Source organism: Centruroides sculpturatus, unplaced genomic scaffold (genome assembly GCF_000671375.1).
Source record: "Centruroides sculpturatus isolate CEXI.00-Female unplaced genomic scaffold, Cexi_2.0 scaffold88, whole genome shotgun sequence".
Taxonomy (NCBI): Eukaryota; Metazoa; Arthropoda; class Arachnida; order Scorpiones; family Buthidae; genus Centruroides; species Centruroides sculpturatus.
The window spans coordinates 302721-329494 of record NW_019384431.1 but is presented as its reverse complement, the minus strand read 5'-3'; the positions used below and the strand labels follow the sequence as shown (position 1 = coordinate 329494).

At 28.5% G+C, this 26774-nt stretch overlaps 1 protein-coding gene across 1 annotated transcript in view; it reads right to left on the bottom strand.

Annotated features, from left to right (window-relative positions):
- Window positions 1-26774, bottom strand: part of LOC111619731 (carbonic anhydrase-related protein 10-like) — a 112996-nt gene that overhangs the window by 73238 nt on the left and 12984 nt on the right. Inside the window, exon 2 of the mRNA XM_023361529.1 lies at window positions 20030-20077. Coding sequence (XP_023217297.1) covers window positions 20030-20077 — 48 coding nt within the window. The remainder of the gene's footprint in view (window positions 1-20029; window positions 20078-26774) is intronic.

The following is a 26774-nucleotide window of genomic DNA, read 5'->3' as shown; positions in this document are numbered from 1 at the left end:
TAATTCTAAACAATTCAAGATTATATCTAGAAACTCTAATTATAGAATAAAAAGAGATACAAGACTAGTGGTTCTTCTTTTCTTGTAGTTAATTGTAGTCGTGTAGTTACGGTACTTTCCTTTCATGTAGAAAGAAAATTCTGATATTTTAATTGAGTATATTGATATTTTTAAAGAATATAGNACAATGACAACTTTAAGTAAAAGCCAAGACCCCTCGTTACAACAGCTGTCAAATATGAAAAGGGAAATTGCTTTACAATGCCAATGATTACTGTCCTTTTCCATGTTTGAGACTTGCACTATAATTGAGGAGAATCGGCAATAACTGTAATTAAGAATATATTTAATAACTTAGCACAAAAGATCTATTTATCGTGCAACATGACATCCTGTGAGAGAACTTTATCACGTGCTAAAATTAATCACTTTGCACTTTTCGAGTGTAAAGAATGTTAATAGGTTCGATAAGGTTTTTGTCGTTTTCATGAGAAAAGTAAAAAAAAAAATACGGTATTAAAAAAACAGACAGAGTAGAAAGTTGAAGAGGAATGTACACAGAATACATTTTAATTTTTGTAACAAATTTTTTCCTTGTACGAAAAAACTCCAGTAAGACAATTTGTCACGAAAACTGGGAAGACATAAGTTTACGAAAGGTAGCGTAATCAATGACACTTTATCCGAGTTAAGCAAGAATAAATGTTTGTTTCCCAAACTTCTGCAAAAGTTTCCTAACTATAAACTAGTTAGTAAACATTCTGTGCCGGATATCTTTAAGAAGATACTATATTAAATTATCCGTATCTCATCGATATACTTTGTTTTTGTCGTTCTTCTTGCTTTACCTTCAGGTAAAATTGAACAGCATTTCCTATTCAAAAATCTGAATCAGCGTAAAAAATTATTCATATATATATATATATACTTTTTGGTGTTCCCATTTACAAATATTATTCGGTTAGAATGGTAAACAATTAATGTAGAATCACGTGATAGTAAGTAGCCGATAGTAAACTGTTCATGTGACAATGTGATTAATCACAGCCAATGCTACGTAGAACTGCTCACCGGTCAAGCTGTAAATACAGGCTTGGCAGTAGAGAGGCTTTGATTACGTCCATGGAGTAACGTTAGAATGAGAGTTGCTATAACTCTTCTGTTGTGGTTCGATAGGTGATGGATGGTAAGGTCGTTAATTGCGTAGTTTCGCTTCTCTTTCTCTGCATGAACATATTTTATAAAATCAAATTTATCTCAGATGTTTTGAATAAATTTTTCTGTTAAGACAGCAGATTTCTTTTTGTTTTAGGAAGAGGAAAGAGGAAAAAGAAAAAAATCTTTCAAAATGTGCACAGTTTCATAAATTCTAGTTTTTCTATATTTTTTCCAGATATAAAAATAAAGAGTGATGGATTACAGATGCAACATCTAGATATAAAATGATTGCAAGATACAAACTTACATTGAAGAAAGTTTTTATCCAGAGCAGCAGAGATTTTCAATATATACGGGTATGAAAGGCAAGGCTCTATTTCTATTTATCTGTATGTTAGCTATAAATATCCCAATCATGTAATGTATACGCAAACCTGCATAAGAAACATTACAATTCACTATGTTACAGTATACGTGAATTAAATTTCTTAATAATGGAAGTTGAAATGCGAGTATCTCGATATACGTGCAATAAATAATATGTTTTAAAAGATCTAAAACATCATTGAAAATAAATTAAATATTTCGAAAAGTTATTTGATTATAACATCAGTTTTAAGGAAGCAAAAATGTCAATAAATCAATAGTAATTTTTTCTTTACCTGTATTGATTATCGCTAAAATGATTGTACATCTTTTCTCATTTTAACTAAGTTATTCAATTGAACTTAATATTCCAAGAAACACGCATTGCTGAAATGTAATTTTAGTAATTTAATTCTTAAATTATCGAGCTAAAACAAATGAGTTTCGTTTGTTTCATTTAAAAATATTGATCCTCGGAGCAACATTAAATCAAGTCCGAAATGAATCCTATCATTGCGAAGTAACGCAGCTGTTCAAAACACGAGCAATTCATTTCCATCTGAAATTTTTTCCTTCCTCTATTTATTATTTTTGTTTATTAAAATAACCGAAAGTGTTTCATCAAAACAAATTTTTACATTAGAAATTAAGCAATCTCTGGCGATGTTTATACCGTTTTCTAGGGAAAAGTGAAAAGGAATTTTGATGATGAAATCTTGATTAAAAGCAATTATCAGTTCTAATAACAAACCAATATTTCATTAACAAGGATATAAAGAGAAAACGGTCGCTTTGGACTTGGCTTTGTCGATAAATCGAAGAAAGGATACATTACTGTCAACATACCGTCCTATTACATCTGTCTTTGTCTGGTTAGACATCTTCATTCATAGTCTGCATGCTTGGCATACTTCTCTCCAAAACAATTGGCCGACAACATATCAGCAATGGGGTAACCGAGGTGACAGATTTCATTTTAACATCATTGCTCGACAGACATCTGACTCTCTGTAGTCTTTCTAATTTCCTCGCGACACAATGTGTAATTAATTACTTCTATATAATTCTATATCTGTTAGACTTATATTAGCTGTTTCACTTTCATCCATAAGTTACAGTCACATTTTATCTATTAAAACATAATTATGGCTTTAATTTCGCCAGTTATGATGGTATTTTCTCCTTAAAATTCCAGATATTTTCATCTCTACGGACTGATTAAAAATTAACAATTTTATCCATGTTAAAAGTGTAATTTCGAAGCAATCAAATACGACTTTAAAATATATTTAAATTGCTTATGTTTACTTTTATACAATACGTTTTGTTCGAAAATTGTCTCGTATACTTTCTTTACGTTCTCGAAATTCAATTATCTTATTCTAATCCTGCCTACATTAAGCTTTCATCAACAGATTTACTTTTCTTTCGCAGCGATTTTCGTTCAGAATAATCGTTTAGGCGGAAAATTCATTATTTCGTTTTTAGTAATAGCTTCATAAATCACAATAATTCATTCTATAATATTGCTCGCTACATAACACTCCATTTACAAGACGTCGAGAAGATATTTATTCGCGACTTGACACGAAAATATTTTAAAACGCGATAATTTAATAATTTATAACTGGATAATAGCGAATTTTTTTTCTCCTCTTTATTTATAGTTTAAAATCTATTTAAAACTTTAATAAAATTATACATTTGTTGCATTAAACTATCGATATTTTAACAAATACATTTAAAAAATTTAATTTTGTTTTTTAAATATAAATATTGTATAGTTTAAAATATTTTCAAGTATATTTTGGGTTGTGAATAAATAACAGACAGGCAGATGAGTTTTTCAGAACAATTAAGTTATTTGTAATTGACTAGTAACTGCATTCTATTAGAGTAGTGATACCCAAAGTGGGAGTAGCTCAAGGAGAGTTAAGGATGTTGGAGGACAAGAAGGATAAAGCTTCATTTTGAAACAAATAAAAAAATATATAAGAAATATGTGTACTAAAAGGGAATGATAATCCGAAAAGTTTAAAAACACTGTATTAGAGTTACAATATTTAAGTATTCTAAGAGTAAAAACCTGTACCCGAATAGAAAGGAAGCCTGCCTAAACGGAAAACATTCTTGAGAATGGAGAGATTTTTAATGTTAAAAATATCCGGTTCGANAAAAAAAAAAAAAAAAAAAAAAAAAAAAAAAAAAAAAAAAAAAAAATATTCGGTACCGTGCGATTTCGGTTTACACAGGTTTTACTGTATATAAGATATTTGGCATAACCTATATATAATTTATTAAATCAAATATAAAATCAATATTTAGAAAAGTTTTTTAAGTATTTTTGCATCATTTTTTAAGTATTTTTCCTATTTTCTTGCTAGTTTATAAAAGCTATTATATATATATGTATTTTTTTTCTTTCTCTAGAAGAAAAATTAAAACACATTAATATTTGGTTTAAAACAAAATTTCTCTTTAATAAAGATCCATTATTGTGTAGACTACTGCACTGTATTTCAAATTTTAATAATTTCTAAGAGAATTCTTATTCCGAAAATTTGTTATATTATTTTCTTCTACTTAAGCTATTTTCTAAATAATAATTCTGCTAAAAAGTACATCGTTATCGTAAAGCTATGTTTCGTTCCAAGCTACAAGAAGTAACCTTAAGTGCATAACAATAACTTTGAAAAATGGAAAAGAAACAAAATTAAATAAAAATGTTGTTATGAATATAAATTATTCTTTACAATGTACATGATAATGAACGTTTAAAAGATTTTAAGGAAGATTGGTTGAAGATATTCTTGCCTTAACTACTTGTTGAGAAAGTAGAAATAAGCAGAAGTAGGTTATCTCCTTTTTTATTTTTATTTTCCCAACAAATTAGATAACTATATCTTCAACTCAACTTCGTTAAAGCCTTTTAAGTTTTTATCTTACATATTTAACGAAGGATAATCTATATTTATGGGGATTTTTTTTCTTATTTGTCTCTTTTATTATCTTCTAAGGCTATCTTATTGTTTATTCATTCTGTATGAGTTGAATTGTTAATTAACGTGGTATCCTTGGGACATGATAAAAGACAAAAATTAAAAAAAATAAGTCATTATAATTAGTTTTTTTGCAAAGTGAATAAAATGTCAATTATATATTAAAACATATTTTACAAGAAATTGATTGGATATGCTTAAAATAGAAGCAGAGTCATCTCTATATACTGTACACGTTAATACAGTGATGTTTTAATATTACAAAAGTTCTACTGCTTAGTTATTAGTGTATTATCATTGTTTCAACTAAAACAGTTGAGATACAACAAATTATTTGTCGTTAATTATCAAATTTTTCTTAATATAACTCTTTATCTTCAAATTCATTAAGAGTTTTCCGATATGATAAACTTTCAAATCTAAATGATTAAATTCCAATTAATAAGTTTACGTAACTTTGAATTCAGATCAAACAAGAAAAGAAAAGCATTTTCTATCAAATTAAATCGTATATATACTATCGTTCAATATAGTTAACTTACAATCTAATTCGATATCAAATCTCTCTATGAATATAAATCAATGTTTTCAATTATGTAATGTATATAATTATCGTGTAGCATAAATTAATCTTTGATACATCTTTCGCACAAATTAATGAATTCTGTGCGGATAATACAAGTTGTGTAATCCTACAAGAGAATGACAATAATCCACAATATTATTATTCTGAGATTAACATTCGGTACTATCGAAACAAACCAGAAACAGGACAGAATGACAAGCCAGCCGACAAGTTGATAACATATATCCCTCTACCAACAATATATTTATCATCTATGCCGTTTCCATCTTAAGATAATCATTTTCTATCCAATTCTATATATGATTCCAGTAATTTTCATATAGAATATAATTAAACAATGTAAATCGCATCCTATTAATTGATATATAATCATCTCTCGTTTCATTCCATTAATTCTATTAAGTTCGGAATGTATTAATTATCATATTTAGAATAAAAACTTAAAAATAAATCTTATACTTAAAAGTATAAAAATATATGTAAATTTTTATTAAATTTATTTATTCATTGAACTCACGATAATATATTCTATATATATCGTAGCTTATCTTAAATTTAATATCTATTGTTGAGTTATTCCGAAGATTGAGATAAACCGGATTTAGTTGTTCCGCTTCTTGTTTATTTTATAAAGGAGATCGCTAAAATTCTATTGTAATGTGGATTTAGAATGAACCTTTTCGATTTTAAAATCGCTTCATCTCCGAAATCCTTGTTTATGTTATCAACATTTGAAAATAAAAGTAAGAAGAGGTGCATTATTTTAATGCAAATACTGTATTGTTACTAGCTTTTTAAACTAGTTTTGGTAGGAAATCCGTAAATTTTACGATTTAAACAATAGAAATTATGAATATAAATTTGTTATTTTCGTTTGACAAGAATTGTAGAGAAGTTTTGTTTGTCTCCTGGACGAAGCTGTTTGACAGAAGACACACATTGGAAGAGAGAGAGTTGAAATACTTTCTAACAATAAACAATACTTCAATTATTATACAAAAGAAACTGAAACCTATGTCTCAGTTTTCACAACATTTCAGGTGCGAGAAAAACAAATAAAAAATAAATTCCCCGAAGGGCTAAAAATAAGATAGAAGTCTCGAGAAGACTAAGAGAAACGAACAAGTCTCCAAGATCGATTTACTTCGCTTCAATTCTCAAAGTTGTGGACGAGAAAAACGAACGTTCTCAGAATAGCAAAGAGATTCGTCAAGAAAATAAAAAAAAAATAAAGAAGTGGAAATAAAAAAAGAGTTAAGCTTATAGTAAAAGAATATTTTTTACAAAGATCCGAATTCAGCATTCTTGTGGTTTGCTTATCCTGTTTCTACTTTGGCATTCGATTCTGTATATTTTTCCACTTCCTTAATCTTTCTCATTTTTTTTATATTTTTCTTCCGAGTTCTTAGTAACAAGATTAATGTAGTGGTCTCTACTTTGATGCGAGAATTCAGACGCGAATTGTGACATAAATAAAGAAAAAGTTTCCGTCTGAAGACGATGCATCAATATGATATATGGCGAGAGATGAATCCTACCTGTTTTCTGAATAGATCGTTCGTTATTATCTAGAGGAGAATGTATAAATAATCGAGACATTGTAATACCTTCAGGAATTGTGCTCTATGCTTTAATCTAGAATGGGCCAGGTGTGCTTGGTTTAATCAATACTTTCGCTAAGATGTCTACTTAATAACAATAAAGAAATTCACACAAAATAGTCTCGGGACAGAATAAAATTTGTAGACAGCTAAACGGGTACAAAATAATCGATATTTCATATATTATATACAACTTTAAACTGTTCTGATGATGGTAACATTTAATTAAAACTGTCAAGTTTCTCGTTTTTTTTTTTATTCTTTTATTTTATTTTATTTTTTTTTCTGGTAGGTTCTCCATTAAAGAATCTTGGAAGTTGTGTCAACATTTGATGTGACATATTTTTCCGAGTGGGAGGGGACTACGTTGAGTGCGACGACCACATTCATTCAAGCGTTTAGGTTTTCGCTCAGTCAGAAGCTTGCAAACTTTACTTTACGGTAAAAACTTTTCGTCTTACGAAACGTTACCAATATTTCCGAGTTAGATTGTATTTCAGGAAAGTTGTGCTTTTTTTCCTTCTTTCTCCTCTTTCTATTTGACAGAATTTCTAAATTTTTTAAATCTATTTTTCTTTATATAAACAAAGAACTGTAGGGAAATAATCAAAATATTTTAAAATAATTTTTATAAGCGACTATTTAAAAAAAAATACACAGAAACAATTTCACTTATGAAGCTTTTCGAGTTTGCTTTTAAATGAATATTTCTGAAGTAATTTCAGGATGAGGAATTCAACAATGACAAGGAATTTATTCATTGAAAAAAGACATTTCGAAAAATAACTACAGTTAACTAAATAATTGTCGAAATGTTTAAAAAATTGTCTATTGTTGTAAGTTCCGGTAATCTTCCAAACTAAAGTAAAGTATTTTACACGAAAAAGAAATAATGCTTGAGTAAGAATGGCAGAATGTCAGAAGAAAAGCCACCCAGATGTCATCTACAGTTAGCTAGACAATATTTCTCTTAGAAGTAATTTTTATCGATAAAAAGAAACTTCTCACTCAGTTGTACGTTTTTGTTTCATCAGAACTTAGGTGGAACTTGTTTCAGACGTTGGTTTATCTCTAGACTTTTTTGATACTCACTCATAATCAGCATTCGGCCCAGGATGCTGTCTTTAAGTCTTTATTGTTTGACTGTTAAGATAAGAAATTCGATAAGTTATACAACTATTAATAAGACTTTGCAAGAATTTTTTGCATTATTTTCATCAACTGGAATGCAAAGAAACTTCTCTGGACGATAATAAATTTCAATCTTCAAGTCGTATTTATGAATTATAACAAAACATTGCTTGTATATTTAAATGAACGGTCTAATTTAAAATTCAGATACGGCTGCGAGAAATCCGAATATTGCCTTGATCAATTGATATAGAGGAAAATGAAAATGAAATCAATAAGTTGTATTGATAAGAGTTCTTGAATACGCACTTCAGAGAGACATTTCTAAGTGTTCAGAGCTGCATACTGAATTATTGTGCCTTGTAAGAGACCAAGATGGATGGCTTCTGTCATAGGTTGACACCAAACGGCGCTAGGGACAGTCTTAATCCAATAAGCTGCCTCTAATTAGATGCAACCATGCGCAACGATCTGTTGCAGTTTATAATGAATAGAGCCACAATGACAACTTTAAGTAAAAGCCAAGACCCCTCGTTACAACAGCTGTCAAATATGAAAAGGGAAATTGCTTTACAATGCCAATGATTACTGTCCTTTTCCATGTTTGAGACTTGCACTATAATTGAGGAGAATCGGCAATAACTGTAATTAAGAATATATTTAATAACTTAGCACAAAAGATCTATTTATCGTGCAACATGACATCCTGTGAGAGAACTTTATCACGTGCTAAAATTAATCACTTTGCACTTTTCGAGTGTAAAGAATGTTAATAGGTTCGATAAGGTTTTTGTCGTTTTCATGAGAAAAGTAAAAAAAAAAATACGGTATTAAAAAAACAGACAGAGTAGAAAGTTGAAGAGGAATGTACACAGAATACATTTTAATTTTTGTAACAAATTTTTTCCTTGTACGAAAAAACTCCAGTAAGACAATTTGTCACGAAAACTGGGAAGACATAAGTTTACGAAAGGTAGCGTAATCAATGACACTTTATCCGAGTTAAGCAAGAATAAATGTTTGTTTCCCAAACTTCTGCAAAAGTTTCCTAACTATAAACTAGTTAGTAAACATTCTGTGCCGGATATCTTTAAGAAGATACTATATTAAATTATCCGTATCTCATCGATATACTTTGTTTTTGTCGTTCTTCTTGCTTTACCTTCAGGTAAAATTGAACAGCATTTCCTATTCAAAAATCTGAATCAGCGTAAAAAATTATTCATATATATATATATATACTTTTTGGTGTTCCCATTTACAAATATTATTCGGTTAGAATGGTAAACAATTAATGTAGAATCACGTGATAGTAAGTAGCCGATAGTAAACTGTTCATGTGACAATGTGATTAATCACAGCCAATGCTACGTAGAACTGCTCACCGGTCAAGCTGTAAATACAGGCTTGGCAGTAGAGAGGCTTTGATTACGTCCATGGAGTAACGTTAGAATGAGAGTTGCTATAACTCTTCTGTTGTGGTTCGATAGGTGATGGATGGTAAGGTCGTTAATTGCGTAGTTTCGCTTCTCTTTCTCTGCATGACCAACAGTTAATGTACTTCGATAGGGTTGACTGAATGAAGGGATCTAGGATACTTTTTATTAAATCAATACACCAATGGGATTTTGAAGGAGAAATAAAAAAAAATCGTGACAAACTATCTGTTTAACAAGTCATATAGAGAATTTCAAAGTCGATAAAAATTATACTAAAATTAATGATATAAAAGAAATCTATATTGTTGTAAGTAGATTTATGACGTGTCTTATACAACTTTTAAGCTTTGTAATATAAAATTATATATCTATTTTTAAAATAACAGGCGATGGAAATTCAATAGAAAGTCGAGTCGGGTTTGGAAATACAGAATATTGGATGACATTCCACTATCAACATTTTAATATTTGCAGTAAGTACTTGGCTTTTCAGGTTTAGAAAGAAGTATGAAGCGATAAAGAGAGCTTAGTCACGACTTATTCTAAGAGCATTTGGAAGTGTACTTGAAACATGTAATTGCTAGTCGGACAGCGACTAGCTCGTTTAAGAGAGACAAGTCAAGTCATTGTAAGTTTACGATGCAATAGAATTCCTACGATATATCGAAATTACAACTCGTACTGGAAGCCATTGTGAACTGTTCCCAAATTGCTACACCGAAGTTGGAATATGTAAATAACAATGGCGATTTTTCTGCAATATTGGATTAATCTTTTTAACAACCTTTAACATTTTTACATTATAAATGCCATAAAAAATATCCCGGAAATCGTTTAAATTAAGCTATTTTCTTCTTCGATGTTTTATGTATGCTAATCTGTTGGTTGCTTTTAGTTTTATATCCGGGAGCGGTTACAGTAAAATTTCGAAATGTTTATCTTTATTGACCCCGATATTGCGATTAGATATACAAGTTAAGTAGATTGTAAATATTTCGTTCATATATCTAAAATGCTACTTTACCGATAGCAATAATAATTATGTCTTATTCCTTCCATAACAATAAAGCACATTAGATTATGGTATGTTTGAATTTCTATTCAAATGATAGAATTAATGTATGCTCTGTTGAGTTAGACTATTATGGGTTCTACCTACTGGAAATAAAGTTAATTAAAATATGCAGATCGTGTCGTTTCGAAATGTAATTTTATTTTAAATGTGCGGGTTATATACGCTTAAATGTATATAATACTCGTATGTCCATTTTAAATTAATAGGAAAAAACAAAAAGAAGTAAAAGTAATATGAAATGTCTTTAAAAATTAATTAAAATGTATTAATATAAAGTAAGAGCAAATTTTTTCTTCTTCATAAATTAATATAATAAATAAATAAATAAAAAGCACGCTTAATACCTNTAATAAATATAAAACATTTATATAATAATAAATATTTTAAAGTGTTTAAAATAAAAAGTACGTTGTTTGCGTTAAATGTATAACGTATATATACATAAAAGTCGTATATAATCCGCATTAACAAATCAAAGTTAATAAATAAATTAAAATGAGAGTAGCCTAATTAAAAATCATGTATTAACTAATTAAAACATTTTAAAGAATTAAAAACAAATTATTAACATCAATTAATAAAAGACATAATTTATTATGTAATAATCCTTTTCTAGCAATTATTTTCTTATATAAAATAAGAGAAATATTGATTTATATAATTTCAATATCCAGTATTACTGAATGGAAAAATTGGTTTTGCTTTTACAAAATAAGTAAAGAGATTATATTTCCGGGACTTTACCAAAAGTAATCCTTTCTTCTTAAGTTGATGATTCCATGGAAAAACATAACATAATCGGATATATTTTCATGAAATGTTTTCTTTCTTCGATCTCCGAGAATCCAACTTAAACAAAGCTATGCAACGTTCCTAAGAAACTAACTTATATTAAATCTGACAATTTGTACTCGTTAAAGTATTACACAAAAATTTTTTTATTCTGTTCCAATGTTAAAGAGATATTTGGACCCTAAATAACTGCACGAGAAGTTTCAATAATGCGAGTTATAAGATAACTCGATAGAAAAGCCTATGCTAAAAAAAAATGTTTTATTGTGTAAGACTGATAGTTAAACTAAATTACCTGTTATATAAATAAGAGTTGATAGCATTGAATCTAATAAATAGGAAATGTAGATCATAATCTGAATAAGTCGAAGGAGTAAAAGTAAAAAGAAATGGCCACCATCCAATAATAATCGGAGCGAGTACATCATTACCGTATTGTTATATAAAGCGACGAGATTCTGGCTCTAACGCTTTAGAGTTAAGTATATGTTTAAACAATTCAATTTAACATTTGACATATTCATGGCAGTCCGGGAGCCATCTTGATGCAATCACGTGACGGTCTCGGACCAGCGATCGAGAACGGAGAAGCGGAAGTTTGCCCATCGAATGTCGACGACAGGAGAATCCCCCCCTTTCCAAGCTGGGAATTGATAGAGAATCGATATAAACACTCCGTCTACTTGTATATTAAAGCTAGGTGCGATAGATAAATTCTAGCTTTTTATATCCGGCATAAGAAGAAAAGGAAGCGGAACAGGAAACAAAATTAATGCACTTTCTAGATTAATAATTGGTAACAGCTGCTATATTTGAATTGAAAAGACTTGTTTATACATGAAATTTTGCAAGGAGATACTCACCGTATTCGCCAATGATTGGCATTTTTATCTCTCTTCTCGTCTACACGTTATAAAACAGGCGCAAGAAAATAAATAACATCGAACTTCTATTGTTTATATTCTCTAAAGTAGAAAAATAATAGTAAATTATCTGACGAAAAGCGATTTGCGAGATTTTAAATCAATGCGATAAACTTCTTGAGATTTTTTTTATTTTATCTTTTAATATCGAAAAGCTTTCAACGTTGTAGAACACGAAACAGCTAAATGCCAAGAAGTATAGGATACACCTTTTTAATACGATCGTTTTCAATTCTCCCTTTTTGCTTGCAACAGAAAGAAATAAAAATCAATTTTACAAAACTTATCGAAATAGAAGGAGGAATTCCGTGCGAGTCTTTCTGTCGTAATCAGAGAGCAATAATTCCGTCAGCCACAGCTTTCAAACATGCACCATGAATTTTTCCCCCTCTTCGTTTCGCTCCATTCCGATTCTTGTCATGCTTGCTAAACGAATGAAAAAAAAGAAGAAGAAGAAGGAAAAAAAGAAAGACAGATTTCTTTCCATTTGAAATAACTACGGTGAGGTCGTTTGGAAGTGATTTCAATTACCACACACAAAAATAAAATTTATGAAATTGAAAAATACTTCTTTAGAATAAGACTTTTTATACGTGTTTGTTGTTTATATTCGATAATGAATGTGAGAAAATAAAAAAAAAATCTGCTTTCTTCTTACTGATTCTTTTATATTTAATTAATAAAATGAAAGCTTATAGATCCCTGAACATGCACATTTCTATAACTACTTCATACAAAATGTGTATACAAGTATATATAATTTGCTTACACTTATAGAAAAATATATGAATTATAGTAAAAGTGTATTTTTATTATCTCGTACTTTTAATAAAGGTTAATATCAGAGTTATTAAGTGAAGAAGACTTATAGAGAATAAGAAATTATTAAAACAAAGTGAATTACAGTGATGTAAATAGGAGAATATCTCGTTTGGACAGGTATCTTGTGCAAAAAATAAAAATGATCAAATGATGCGTAAAAGCTGCCTGCAATATTTTTCATTCCGCTAGTCTGTAGCAGAATTTTTATTAAATTTTTGTGCAGCAGTAGAACTCGAATAACCTGATATTGTCACTTAGGAGCATGGAAGAGAAGCGAGGGACGAATTGCCTTGTTTTAACTCATTACACCAGTTAATACGCGATGTAACTTCGATACGTGATAAAAGTTTTGTTTAAGGAGTAGAATAAAAGAGGATAAAGTACGGCTATTAAAGTTTGATCAGATATTTGGGGAGAAAATAGTTTATGCCAGCTGGAAAACATAAATATAAATAGTTAAAATGCAAATGAGTAGATTTTGTATCGATCAATTGTTTTCTTTATTAGAATTATAAAAGATTTAAGCAGAAACTAGAATGCTAACGGCACAATTCACCGGTGCCCCTTCGACTATTTTCGACATAGGGTATCCAGTAACAGCTGACACACGATGCCCAAATCGATGACGAAACGAGTTATCCCACAAGTCAATGCGACATAATAGTCACGTGACAGATTGATGGGATTGATATATGACGTTAGAGGCGATTGAGGGTCACTGATTAAATCTGTTCTTTCATTCCTTTAAGCAGTTTAATACCCGTTCCTTAACCCGATCGAAAACTGTAATATCTGATAATGACATCTGACGAAAATTTCCTAATTCGGAATAACAAACAAAAAGAAATCGAACAGAGTAAAATAAGAAATTTACTCAGAAATTTTAACGCTTCGATGGCAAAATATCGAATTTCTTCCATCGATAAGTAATTTTAAAAGCAAGTTTCGAGGAGACATTTAATACTCGGCTCGGATATAATTTATAAAAAAACTTTCCTAAGAAAAATATCGGAGTCAAAATAGCGGATAAATCAAACTTATTTGATTTGTATAAAATATTAAATCTCTCTCTCTCTCTCCCCTTAACTTATCACGTCCGACGAAATAGGGAAATTTCTCTGCTTATTCAATCAGCGGATATCTATGAAAGAAATACCAACACGTCCAAATCTGCGTTCATTAAATTCACGGCCCACTCTTTCCTTACACCGATAACACATTACAATCCTCTGGCATCCTTCCAAATTCGAGAGTCAAATCTATTTACCGTGTTTAAAATCCTTGCTTCACGTCGACAGAATATGTCGCCTTATATCGAATCTATCTATATCTGTAACCCTTATAGTATAACTCGTTATTTGTAGCCAGAGGGGACTGGTCGTCTTCGCAACACAAGAAAAGTACTTCAAGTGATGGATGGCTCCGAGGTGTCTACTCTGACTCAATTGCCCGGCATCGACAAAACGGTAATGTTTTTGATCGCAGTTTTTCAGGTAATTTATTGGTCTCGGCCACTTATCGACTTTGCCCGAAAGTGTTGTGAAACAGCGCCCTGTTTATCATATCCTTAATACAATTTATGTTCCGCATTCATTCTACCCTGGTTCGTGTGAGGTGCAAAATTAAAAATTCTTCTCAAAGCTTTTCTTATTAATTTTTATTTACCAATAGAGCAAAAAAATCTAATTCGGATTGATGGCTCCGTATGGTTTATCCACAGTTTTCTTCGGAAACTTCATTGATTTTTTTTAAAAATTATACATGTTAACTGGCTTTTTTATATAAATATTCGAAATCTAATTACTTAGCATAATAAAGAATCTTAATTTACCGTTTTTTAATAGTTAATTATTTGGTATCAGTTTAAAGAAGACAAAGAATTAAAGATTTTATTCTTTATTTTAGCAATTTCCTTATCTATAAAGCGACGTATGAGGCTTTTCTTCCCGTCTATCGTTTTTATTGTCTACGATTTTGGCATTGGCACTCAGGGTCTAACAGAAGTAAATGAGGTCCATCCATGTTACATGTTACAAATATGAATCCCTATTTAAAAGCCATTAAAACATATGATTAAGAATCAGTAAAACAAATAATAACAGATTTTCTACCACTTAACAAAAATATATTTATTTTATATCACTTTTACGTCGGATTTTTTGCAAAAAGAATGAAATTTTTTGGTTCCTTCGTGCCCCCTTCCCGAGTTCTCCCAGAGTTTTTTTGCATCTAGAACAGTGTTTCTCAACGTGGGCGATATCGCCCCATGTGGGCGTTTTTCCATGTTGAGGGGGCGATTAGTAACAATTTATATTTTGGGGGCCGAAAAACAATTTTCTGGACGATATAGTAAAACTTTATAGTAAGAATAATTGGATATTTTATTCGTTATATCGTACAATAATTAAACAAATAATATTATACTAGTCACTAGTCTATTCAATGCAGTACGAATTTGGCGTTAGCCTTGGCCCTCGGCATTGGAATTTTGAAGTGAAGGGGTCGACGATTCGTTAGAGGTTGAGAAACATTGATCTAGAATCTTCAAATCTACTTTAATTAATAATTTTATTTATTATTTATTAAAGTAATCCAAAATACTCGATGTTTTTAGCAAATATTAACAAATATACATCGTTGAAAATGCGATTCGAGAACGATCTATTTTGAATTTAGTCAGATGTATTACACTAGAGAAATAGAGTAGAGTTGAAAATATTCTCAGTTATAAATTGTGAATTCAACTGACTTCTTGTGTATCTGAATTCATCTTATTTCTCTTTGTATTCATAGAAAAAATTCAGTATTCTGAAAAATATCGTAGAAGAACTCTTTTGCTATTATAGTAGCATAAAGAAGAAAATATTTTTATCATATCTAATGTTCCACAGTTGGCAGAATAAGTCTAAAAAAATGAATCCTTCATAAAATTTAATTTAAAAATTCATGTAATAATAAAAAGAATAGTATTAAATTCTTAAGTTTCAAACCAAATGTAAATATGACTTAATAAATTATACAATAAATAAATAAATAAATAAAAAGCACGCTTAATACCTTAACATCAGTATATAACAGCATATTACATATCATTATGTCAGCTCCAATTGATACCAATTGAAGTTCTTGATATCACTTTGATCTAATTCGCTCGAGTTGAATCTTTTAATTTTAATTCGCTCAATTACCGAATCAGCATTGTTCTAATTGTGAGACATTTCTCAACTATTTCATTCACTTTTATTTGAATATTTAATTGATAAAATCAAATTATATTTTCCAGCACTTTTCTGTTGTATAGATTTAATTTTTCAAGCAGTAAATTAATTCGTAAATTAATATATTACGAAAGAATACATTTTTTTTTAAATACTGATTTATAATTTTTTAAATTTATTAAATCATTTAATTTTAAATTTTCTAATAGACGAGACATTACTTCTGCAGATGTTATAAAGAATGAGTTTTTAAAATTTTTATTATTTTTATTCAGTTAAAAAACATTTTTTTCCTGCTATAATTCATTCGGCTTGTCAGTTTTATTACAACATATAAATTTTTATATCAATATTGGGTTCTTTTTGGATTCTCTACAGATGTCAATTGTCTCATGTGGGCGTACAAAAAAAAAACACACACACAAAAATGTGCATGAATAGGTATTCTGATATATAAAAAAAGAAGAAAGAACTTTTCCTGAGGGGTGCATTGATGTCTTTCTCAAACTACAAAAGAAAGTTGACTGAACAAACGGGCTTCTTTATTTTCATTAACGAAAAAGATGAGTTCTTATGTGTAATCTAACATTGATGACATCTTTTGTTTTCGCTTTCTGAAAGGAAATGACTTAGTTTTTTTTAATGTATAAATAAAATTTCGTATTTTATGATTAAAGTATCATTTTTTAAATTGTTTTTTTATTACTTTTTAATTAAAAACTTCGATATTTATTATTTATAATAACGTTTCAATTTATTCTTGTTATAAACTTTGCATAATCTCTTCAAAAAGATGGAGAGAAAGTTTATTATTATATAATGTTTATCAATACTAATCTAAATACGAACTCTTTTATTCTTTTTTTTTTCTTAGAAACTAAATTATCGACATTATTTTTTTTTTAAATTTCTATCATAAAAATCTATTACAATGTTAACATGGTAAATTCGACACTTCAAATCGAAGATGTAACTTTTATTCATGTTTCATTTTCAAACTATAATTATTTTTGGCCTCAAATTTCTCAACAACGCGCTTGGCGATTTATCAAATAAAGTTTTGAATATTATTAACCATTGGAAAATGCGTAAATGGAAAAATGTCAAGAAAGTTTATTAAAAAAAAAAAAAATCGTTACAAACAAATTGTTAATCATCAATATAAAATGCTTCGTAATAACGAAATTTTTTTAGCTAATAAGATTTTTCGTATTTATTAAAGTATTTTTCTTAAATTATCTAAGCATAAAAAAAAGTCATATAAATTGCATTATTTACAATATATTTGCAGAAATTATTTTTTTATCACGTATCTTTGATATATTATTGTCACGTCTCCTGTGTTACGTGAGCGGTCAGGTAACTGCGGGTGTTATGTTTAAATGTTAATTTCAATACAGATGTTAGGTAATACCCGAGTCCAGTTATGAACTCGAGTAACGTTGTTTCGACTAAAAACATTTTTAGAAGTTCTATAAATAAAAAAAAAAGCGCAAGAAACACGGCTTTAAAATATTCTAAACTCTCTTCCCGTCTCTAAATGATTAGAGCCAGGACCAACGGGATAAAGTTCGTATAAATGAGATTTATGTGCTTTCTCAAATACTACTAGAAAATGTCTCTGCATCAATATTTCATGTTTATCTTTGTTTGCTCATTAAATATTCATTTGCATGAACAAAATTTAGACAAATAAGTTTATTTGCCTATTTTCCCCATTCAAAAATAGAAAGTTAAGAAAATAAAAATATGACCTTTAATAAAAGTGTTAATCCGACTAAACATTATGCGATGTTTAGTTTGTAATCCCCTGTTTAAGCTCCGGTTGGTCATTGTTGTTACGAACTTGGTGAAACATAAATGGGTGAGAACAAAACTTCATTAACCGTGATGATGGCAATGGAAATTTAGAAATTGTTTAAATGTTTAACAAGAGATTTAAAAATGCTAAATTGGGGTTAATTCATCGTTTCATATTCTTTAATTTATTAATATATTTGTAAACTTGGAACAAGTTGTTCAATCGTAGAAGGAACTGACACGTAAAGGAAGAACAAGTTGTTCAATCGTAACACTTAAGACTACGTGTTAGTCCTTTCTAATATTAGAAATTTTTATAAGTTTTATGTAAATGTCTCAATAAAACTTTTTAATATATATAATAATAGTAAGTTATTATTTTAAAGAAGATTCAAAACACATATCATATATCTTCATGATCGCTTTTATGACTTTTTAAAAGTTTGTCGTCGATTCTTGTAATGAAAATCGATTTTACTGGAGAGAAATTTCATCGTAGGATTTTAAAAAAAAAATGTTAACGCACATGACTGGTTTATTAAATCACGAGAGAATCAATTTCTTAAAATGGTGATCATGTGACTTAACTAAACAATCATGAGAAGGCGAAAGTTTTACGACTTTTGAATCTCTGCTAACTTTGATAAAATTAATTTTTTTTTCTATAAAACCATCGTAAAATGATTTTTACGGAATAAAACTTAAAAAATATAAAAAAATAATTATAGTTACCTTTTTTTTTATTTAAAATCTTAACGCTATTATTAAATTACACTTGTTTTTTTTTTAGTTGTTTCATTAAGAATTCCCCACTTACCTTATAAATGTTACTTATTAATGAAATATTGCAGGCGTTTTAGAATATTAAAATAGGAACCATTGGTCCAAACTCCATTCAATTTTAACCTTTCGGAGCAATTTTATTAAAGCTAAGTAATAAAATGTTTGTTTTTCGTGCATCTCATGCAAAGTTACAGTCGTAAAAGTAGATAATTAGAGTTTAGTACTTTAGAAGATTTAACTGTTGTGGTCGAAATTTTTCCCTATTGTTTCGCCTAGAGTAAATAGTTCCTGAAGTGTTAATATCAGAGATTAATACTTCAAAAGATTACGATTTTAAATTTTGATTCAATTAACTATGAACGTAGAATTTTTCTATTAAACTTTTTCTTTGTAAAATTTGAATTTTCCAGAAGTAAAAAAAAGTGTAAAACATAGAATAATTACATAAAATATTTCAAAAATTAAGTAATAAACCTTACTCTGTAATTTTCTTCAAATTATCGCCGATGGCATTCATTAAGAAGAAAAATACCAATATCAAAGTATTCCTAAATTTCACTTAAAAGAATACCTTACTTCTAGCGCATTCTTCTAAATTAAATTACACTTTGCTGTCTAACATTAAAGAATTTGAATAAAAAAAATCAGTTTAGTTAAGCTACAATATTTTCCAAACATTTGCTTGTAACTTAGAGAATCTGTTGACTTTGAGTAATCCCTCATCTTGTCAGACACAAAATTAATGACTCGAAAATTCTTACGCAAAAAATCTATTTTTAATGGATTTATATAGAAGGTCTACAATTTGCAAGTCTTGACTGAAGCTTCAGAAGTCGTTAAACACCTGACCGGAATGCATGCCCTGTGACTAGAAACGTGGTATATTTTTTTTCTTCTTTTCTTTTTCTTGATTAACAACATCTTGATAACTAAAACAATATTTGGTCATATTTTATCACTAAAATATGACTTAGCCAATTTTTCAACTACATATCCATTTACTTTTTGATGTGTGTCTACAATTATAGATGCAAAATTAGTTACAATTGTAGATAGTTTTTGATGTGGATCTACCTTTATAGATACATATAACGACATAAAGTACATAAATATACTTAATTAATTATTTATAACACGAAATTTATATCCTCCTTTATACTTTACTTGCTTGTGTTTTAAGGATAATTTCAAAGGAGATAGCATATTTTTTCAATAAAATATTTTATTTTGCCGTTTCAATACTAATCTTTACCGGTAAAACTAAATGTAAAATCTACTTCTCTCTATATATATACATATTTATGAATATTACAATATATAAATTAAGCAAACTTGCCTGATATTCCATCGTATGTCCACCATTCTTCCCAACTCGCTCTAACCCCTAGAGAAAGAAAGAGGGAAAAAATACATAATAAATGCGAGGTTTTTTAAAAAGAAATTTAGGTTAAAACGTTTAAAAGTTTTTATAATAATATTTAAAGATATCAAATTAATAAAAATTGACCCCCAAAACAACTCTTTGGTTGTTCGTTTTAACATTGTTGTGGTTGGAAAATCGAAAGTCATAAAGGAGATGCTCGGTTATTCTAAATAATGTCTCTGTTGATCGTAAACCTCATCATAATTGTTTAATTTAAACGTGTTCAGATTTTTATTACTCTCATTTAAAAATTTTTAAATTGAATTTTGTCAACAATTACAAAGAATCCAGTTCCAAAGCTACATAATATACACTACACATTTGTTACGAAAACAGACTAAATTAGTCTGTTTTCGTAACAAATGTGTAGTGTATTTGCTGGTAGAATAGTGTAGTGTAAATGCTGGTAGAAATCATAAATGAGAGTATTTAATAACATAAGTTTCTTAGCAAACAACAATTAACATAACATAATTATTAAATTTATTATATATAAAATGCATGTGTATATATGTATATATTTATATATGCAAAGTTATTTTATTAAATAATAATTAGTTATTTAATGGAGTTGTGAAGTAGAGAATATTCTTTTTTAAATTTAAGAAAATTTATTCATCGAACCATCGACGTTACTCGCATAATTATAGATAATAATAAATTAAAAATTGGGTATGGTCTAGTGGTTAAACATGTTAATTAAAATAATTTATCACTATTTCATTCGATAGTTATAATCGATTTTAATATATAAATCTGTAAATTTTGCATGACCAAAAAATAAAAAAAATATTTTATAAATTTTACTTTCTGGGACTATTGACAAACATAATAAAATTTCTTCTACTGTTCGCTTGAATAGTTTCAAAATATTCATGAAACTTGCCTTGAATAGTCTTCAACTATATCAATATTAATATTGATCGATGCATTAAAAAAATCAACAAATCTATTCCCAAAACGATTCGTTTTCATTATGAAATCGTTATGTTTGTTTGATTTTCGACTTGCACTCATTTACATCACGCTTCTTCCTTTCATAATAGGAATTTTAATATATGGAGATAGGAAAATAATCTACTAAATCAATATTAATCTCATCTAAACAGTAACAAAAATTGTTTTGGTAAATATTCAAACTTTGTTAAGTAGATAAAAAGAAAGTTAAAAAAAATATATATATANATATTTAAACTTAAGTTTATATTATTCAAATGTATATAATATTTAAAATTTATTATTAAATAATGTTTTTAGTGAATAGCCATTTAAATACAGAACATAACTTAAGATGTTTATGTATAACTTTATTTTTCCTTCAAGTTTCTCGACAAGATAGGAATCACTCGTAAATAATCACTAAATTATAGAGATTATAAAAGCAATAACAAGCATAAAAACGTAGAATTTTATAACATTAAACAATGATTTCAACAATAATTCTATTCAATAGAATCAAACTAACTTCAGAATCAAATTAACTTTTACAGTATTTTTTTTCGCTTTTATATAATTTCAACATGCAAATTATTAATAAGACATTAACTTAAATGAAGTAAATAAATTATACATGAATATTCTAAACTATTTACTCGATTTCTTTACGCTATTCATGCGCATTATTCACGAATGTCTACATTACATAAATTAAATTATGATATTAACTCAATTATCATTTTATTGTAGGAAATTATATTGAATATACTTAAAACGTTTGAAAAAGTAAACAAAATTGTAATCGTATCAACAAAGCAAAAGCATAAACAACATTTTCATATTAATTATCATATTATCACAAATTATTTCCCTCCCATTTCATAAGCAAACTATTTCCTTTCTGTGAAATAACTACTCTTATATAGTATTAGAGTTAACGATGTATTAAAGTTGAGCGTTTGTATTGTATAAAGCCGGATACATTTACTGAATGGTGTTTCCCATCATTGTTGTATCACTTCAACGTGATGAATTGCAGATTCGACTTTCACACTTAGAGACCCACTCCAAATGAATATGCATTATTCTGCTACTTATACATTACTTTCTATAGTGGTATGTTGTTCATATAGAAACCGTTATTTAGCTAAGTAAGTTAAGTTTTTTTTTTTCTTTTGTATTTTTTAAATAGGTAGGATATAAAGAAGCATTGGGTTTAATGCATTTTCCAGGATAAAGTCAATATAAGAATATCAACGCCAAAAGACTGACAAAATAGCACTTGGAATGCTTGGAGAGAATCACATTTCTGAAATTTTCAGGTTATGGAAAGACGTTGAAAGCACAATATAGTGTTGTCATGCAGTTTGATCGAAATAGTTCTCCTCTATGTTAGTTTGCCATCTTTTATGTCGTGACAGCCAATCCGAAGTTCGTATGATGAAATCTCCGGTCTATTGATAAATTATAGTCTCTCTTTTGTAAGCTAACACTCTAGGCTATTCTAGAAAACTATAAATATGCAAATTCAAAACAAAATTTATTCTTGTAAACATTCCAAAAAGAAAAAAAATGGTGAAATTTTAATTTCACTTTACCGAGATGTATAACTTTAAAAAAAATTGTAAAGATAATAAACGACAGATATCAAATTAAATAAGGATATATAGCGGGGAGGAACGGCTTTTGTCGTGAAGTTTTTTTTTCGGTTTTTACGTCAAATTCCCACGTTTACTGGCAATTTAATATATCTGAATTAAATTGTCCATTTTCCTTCTTCTCATGCATTGTAAACTGCGTGCTTAACATCCTTTCTAATCAATAGACTTGTCCATCTCAGAAACCGTTTAGTTCCTTAATGGTTTTACCTCACGACACGGCTTTTAAAACACCCTAGTGGATGTTCTTAACCTGTAGTGGTCGATTAGCTCGAAATCTCGGTTGCTTCCATTCAAACATGACGTCATTTTTCTCTTAACATTCTTCTTTTCCTCGTGTTAATCTGTTGCGTGAGTGCATTGTTCGTCCATTGACCTAACCTATCTCTAATGCTATCGTGATTCTTTGAAACTTCCATAGGAAATACTTTACGGGACAAAATAGCAACGGAGATGAGCAATATACAAGAATTTAACAATGTTTCGGATAAAAGCATCAAAATCAAATTTGCCTAAAGTAAAATTTAAAACTTAATCAATAAATGGAACAAAGAAAAACGAAAAAAAGAAAACGTAATAAATAATGTTATTAGTATAAAAATGCCAGGTACGAAAGTTATTCTAGTGTAACCCTAGATAATTAAATATCTATTAGTCGTATATTCCTGTACGATGAAACCGATAATATTAAATGATAGTTCCTATTTAAAAGGGAAAAAAAGCCATGTTCCATTTTGATGGTTAATTTTCATTCAACGCCATTCACAAGATTCCATCACGTTAGTAAGATAATTGTTGGCAGCACATTGCTAACTCTCGTGTGTGAATCTATCGTATGATACATATGTATGAAGTTACGCATGAGGATAGAATAGTTGAAATTTTTTAAGTCCATTTAATAGCCACAGAAAACATTCTTAGGTTGGTCACGACACTAGAAACACATTTATAGTTGATTGTAATAGCTTATTGCGCCGTGAGATATTTTTATAAAATTTGTCTTCGCTACATATTTTTATAAAAGAATTATTTAAATAATATTCACAGTTTTATTCTTTTATAATTTAATTTTGTTATTCAAAGCATTTAGTAATGCACATTTACATTACTGACATTTTTCTACCGAACATTGTATTTGCTCTATCGGAAAAAAAAAGCCAGGAGAGACTGATGAAAAAGAAGAATTACACTATCCTTTAATTAATAATAATTATTGATTTTACTTTCAAACCGTGTAACGAAATAAGTTATGTTCCAGGTTTGGGTGTAACCTCAATAATATCTTAGGGTGACAAAATTACAAGGATTTGACATCTTACGTTTTTTTTTATACCTTATATCCCGCTCTGTATTTCCATGTAACTAATATATCATTGAGATCGTGTTCTGACGCCTTTCGATATTTTTTTTTAACATAGAACTGTATCGACATAAGTTATGATAATAAAGTAACACCCTTAATCCGGATCAAACTCTGTAATGAATTATTCTTGCATAAATTTAAGAGTATTCTGTATTATAAATGATTAGCTGCCGTGCATGTAACGGTTTTTATAATGTTCCCCTATTAATTTTATCATTCTATAAATGTTATCGCTGGTTAAATTTATACAAAATCGAATCTGGGAAAGAAAAATTCGTAAATCTTCGTAGACTAGCTGCGGTGTTAGTTTATGTTTCGCAATTGATAACGAATTATCTTCAAACTATTTCTAACAAATACTTTATAGCAAACGTTTTCTAGAAAATAAAAATAAAGCAAAAGATACGTGTAAGTAACTCGAGAGTGGTTTATAGAATAATATTGCTACCTAAGGAGTAACAAAGCCATCGAAAAAGCAGATTTACGATCTCTGAATTAAATTTGTTTTGAAAGTTTCCTTGTCAACCTAACCGTTCATAGGAAAGTATCAAGATTTCATCTTTAGTTTTTCAGCTTTAAAGAAATCTCGAGAGTATTTTCCAAGAGCTTCACTTAACAAGACTGCCTTCGGGGACGACTCCATTAATCGTCTCCAAAGGGGAAGGATTAACTAAGAATGTTTACAGTCTGTGGATGAGTAAACATCTCAGTAAAGTCACCGTTCTCAAGCCAAATAACATGTTGTAACTCTCGACAGTTTTTAATAAATACAAATCATTTTTTAAGAACCCAAAGCTATCGATATAAATGTGACTTTTTCACCTACATAAAATTTTAAAATCAAAATTTTTAATAATTTTGTATCGGTTTTAAGTATTAAAAGAAAGTTTGTAATATAAAAGTAAGAATAATTTATGATCATCTACTCAGCTAAATTATCATAATAATTTACAATGCAATCATTCCATTTGCTACTGTAATTAAATCTTTCAAAATACAAGAAAGTGTAGATAATCATTCGACTGAATATTCTCAGCACGTCCTCACTCTTATTTTTTAAATCACTATCATTATCAAATCACAATTTTATATACTTGAATATTCAATATACTCTGAAAAATTTTATTTTATAAAAATATATTTAATATGATAATCTCTTAATTTAAGGAAGAATTAAATTTTAAATAAAATCATTCTACTTTAAAAAGAGAAATAAATAAAAATGTAGTGTACAATGGTGCAGTCGACTCGTTCGATAATGGCTTAATACAATTTATTTTTCTTACGAATTGTTATTTATAGCAGTCGAATGTTACCGAGATTTTTAATGTTTGGTAAGAAAAATTACAGTTTTTTGTATAATAAACAATTTATTCAGTAATATATTAAGAGAATTTCTTATTAATTCTCCTTTGTATTTACTTTTTATGTACGCTGTAATTAATTTATAAAGTGTAACTGCAAATTTCGCTGTTAACAAGACCAAAATTATCAAAATTCAATATTTAAAAAAGTAAGCGAATGTTCCTCCATCTGTCGGACGAAATGGTATGCTTTTCATGAAATACTACACGTTTTAATGTTTGGCATTTCCTTGGCATTGTACATAATACTATTAAATCACTTACTCTACAATTCAAACTACACGTAAACAATTTCCTCTGTTTTTCGTATAGAAACAACGTATACCACGTGTAGATTAGTCAATTTTAATAAATTTTATACTGAAAATTTGAAGTTAAAATGTAATATCAGTTATTTATTTTGAGTGAGAGAGGGAGAGAGTAGTCAATATTTACATTGTTCCGTTGATATAACTCTTTATAATTTATTAATCCATTTATTGAAATAGACGATGTTTTAGATTTTAGTGCATTTAAGATAAGGTTTGAATTTATATAATAAATTTATAATATACATAAATAGTAAAATAAGTATAATGAATTTATATATTACACTTTGAAATTTTCTGTAATAAAATTTTAAATATTCGTAATTTTATGACGATTCTGCATTGTCGATATCAATGCTACAGAAAGTGAAAAGCGAGTTAGAAAGATCAATTTATTGCTTAACAAACTGACATTTTTGTCGGAAATTGTGTATAATATATTCAGTTTATATATATATTGCGAAGAACGAAATCGTTATCTGAAAGAGAAAATTCGAGCAGTATGAAAAGAGAGTGGTACAAATCCTTAATAAACTGCATAATTACGTGTCTTGAAATATTCAAAGTGCAAATAGATACAAATCCTTTATCATCGTAATATTAACGAAGTGCGTGTAATAAAATTAGAAAATAATTTTTGATAATGACAAAATTATTATTTTAACTCAAAAATTATATTTTGATTCTTTAAATTACTTATTTAAATAGCTACTGATAGCTATTTCACTACTCTAATTGTCAAGAATATAAAGCCTTAAAACTTCGAGTTAATATTAAAGTTATCTAAAATTGTAATCTTAAAGAATTTTCAAATGAATTTATAAGGTAAGATTATGTGGATTAAATAAGATTTTTTGAGAAACATTAGGATGCTATCACGCGCTTTATCATTACACATTACTCCACTAATGAATGAAGAATGGAGATCAAGACAGCTCGAATTGCCCATGAAAATACAAAGATCCGAATCGAATGTACTAAAACCTCTATACTACGTCACCATCCTATTTCTGAGAACTGTAATTTGCA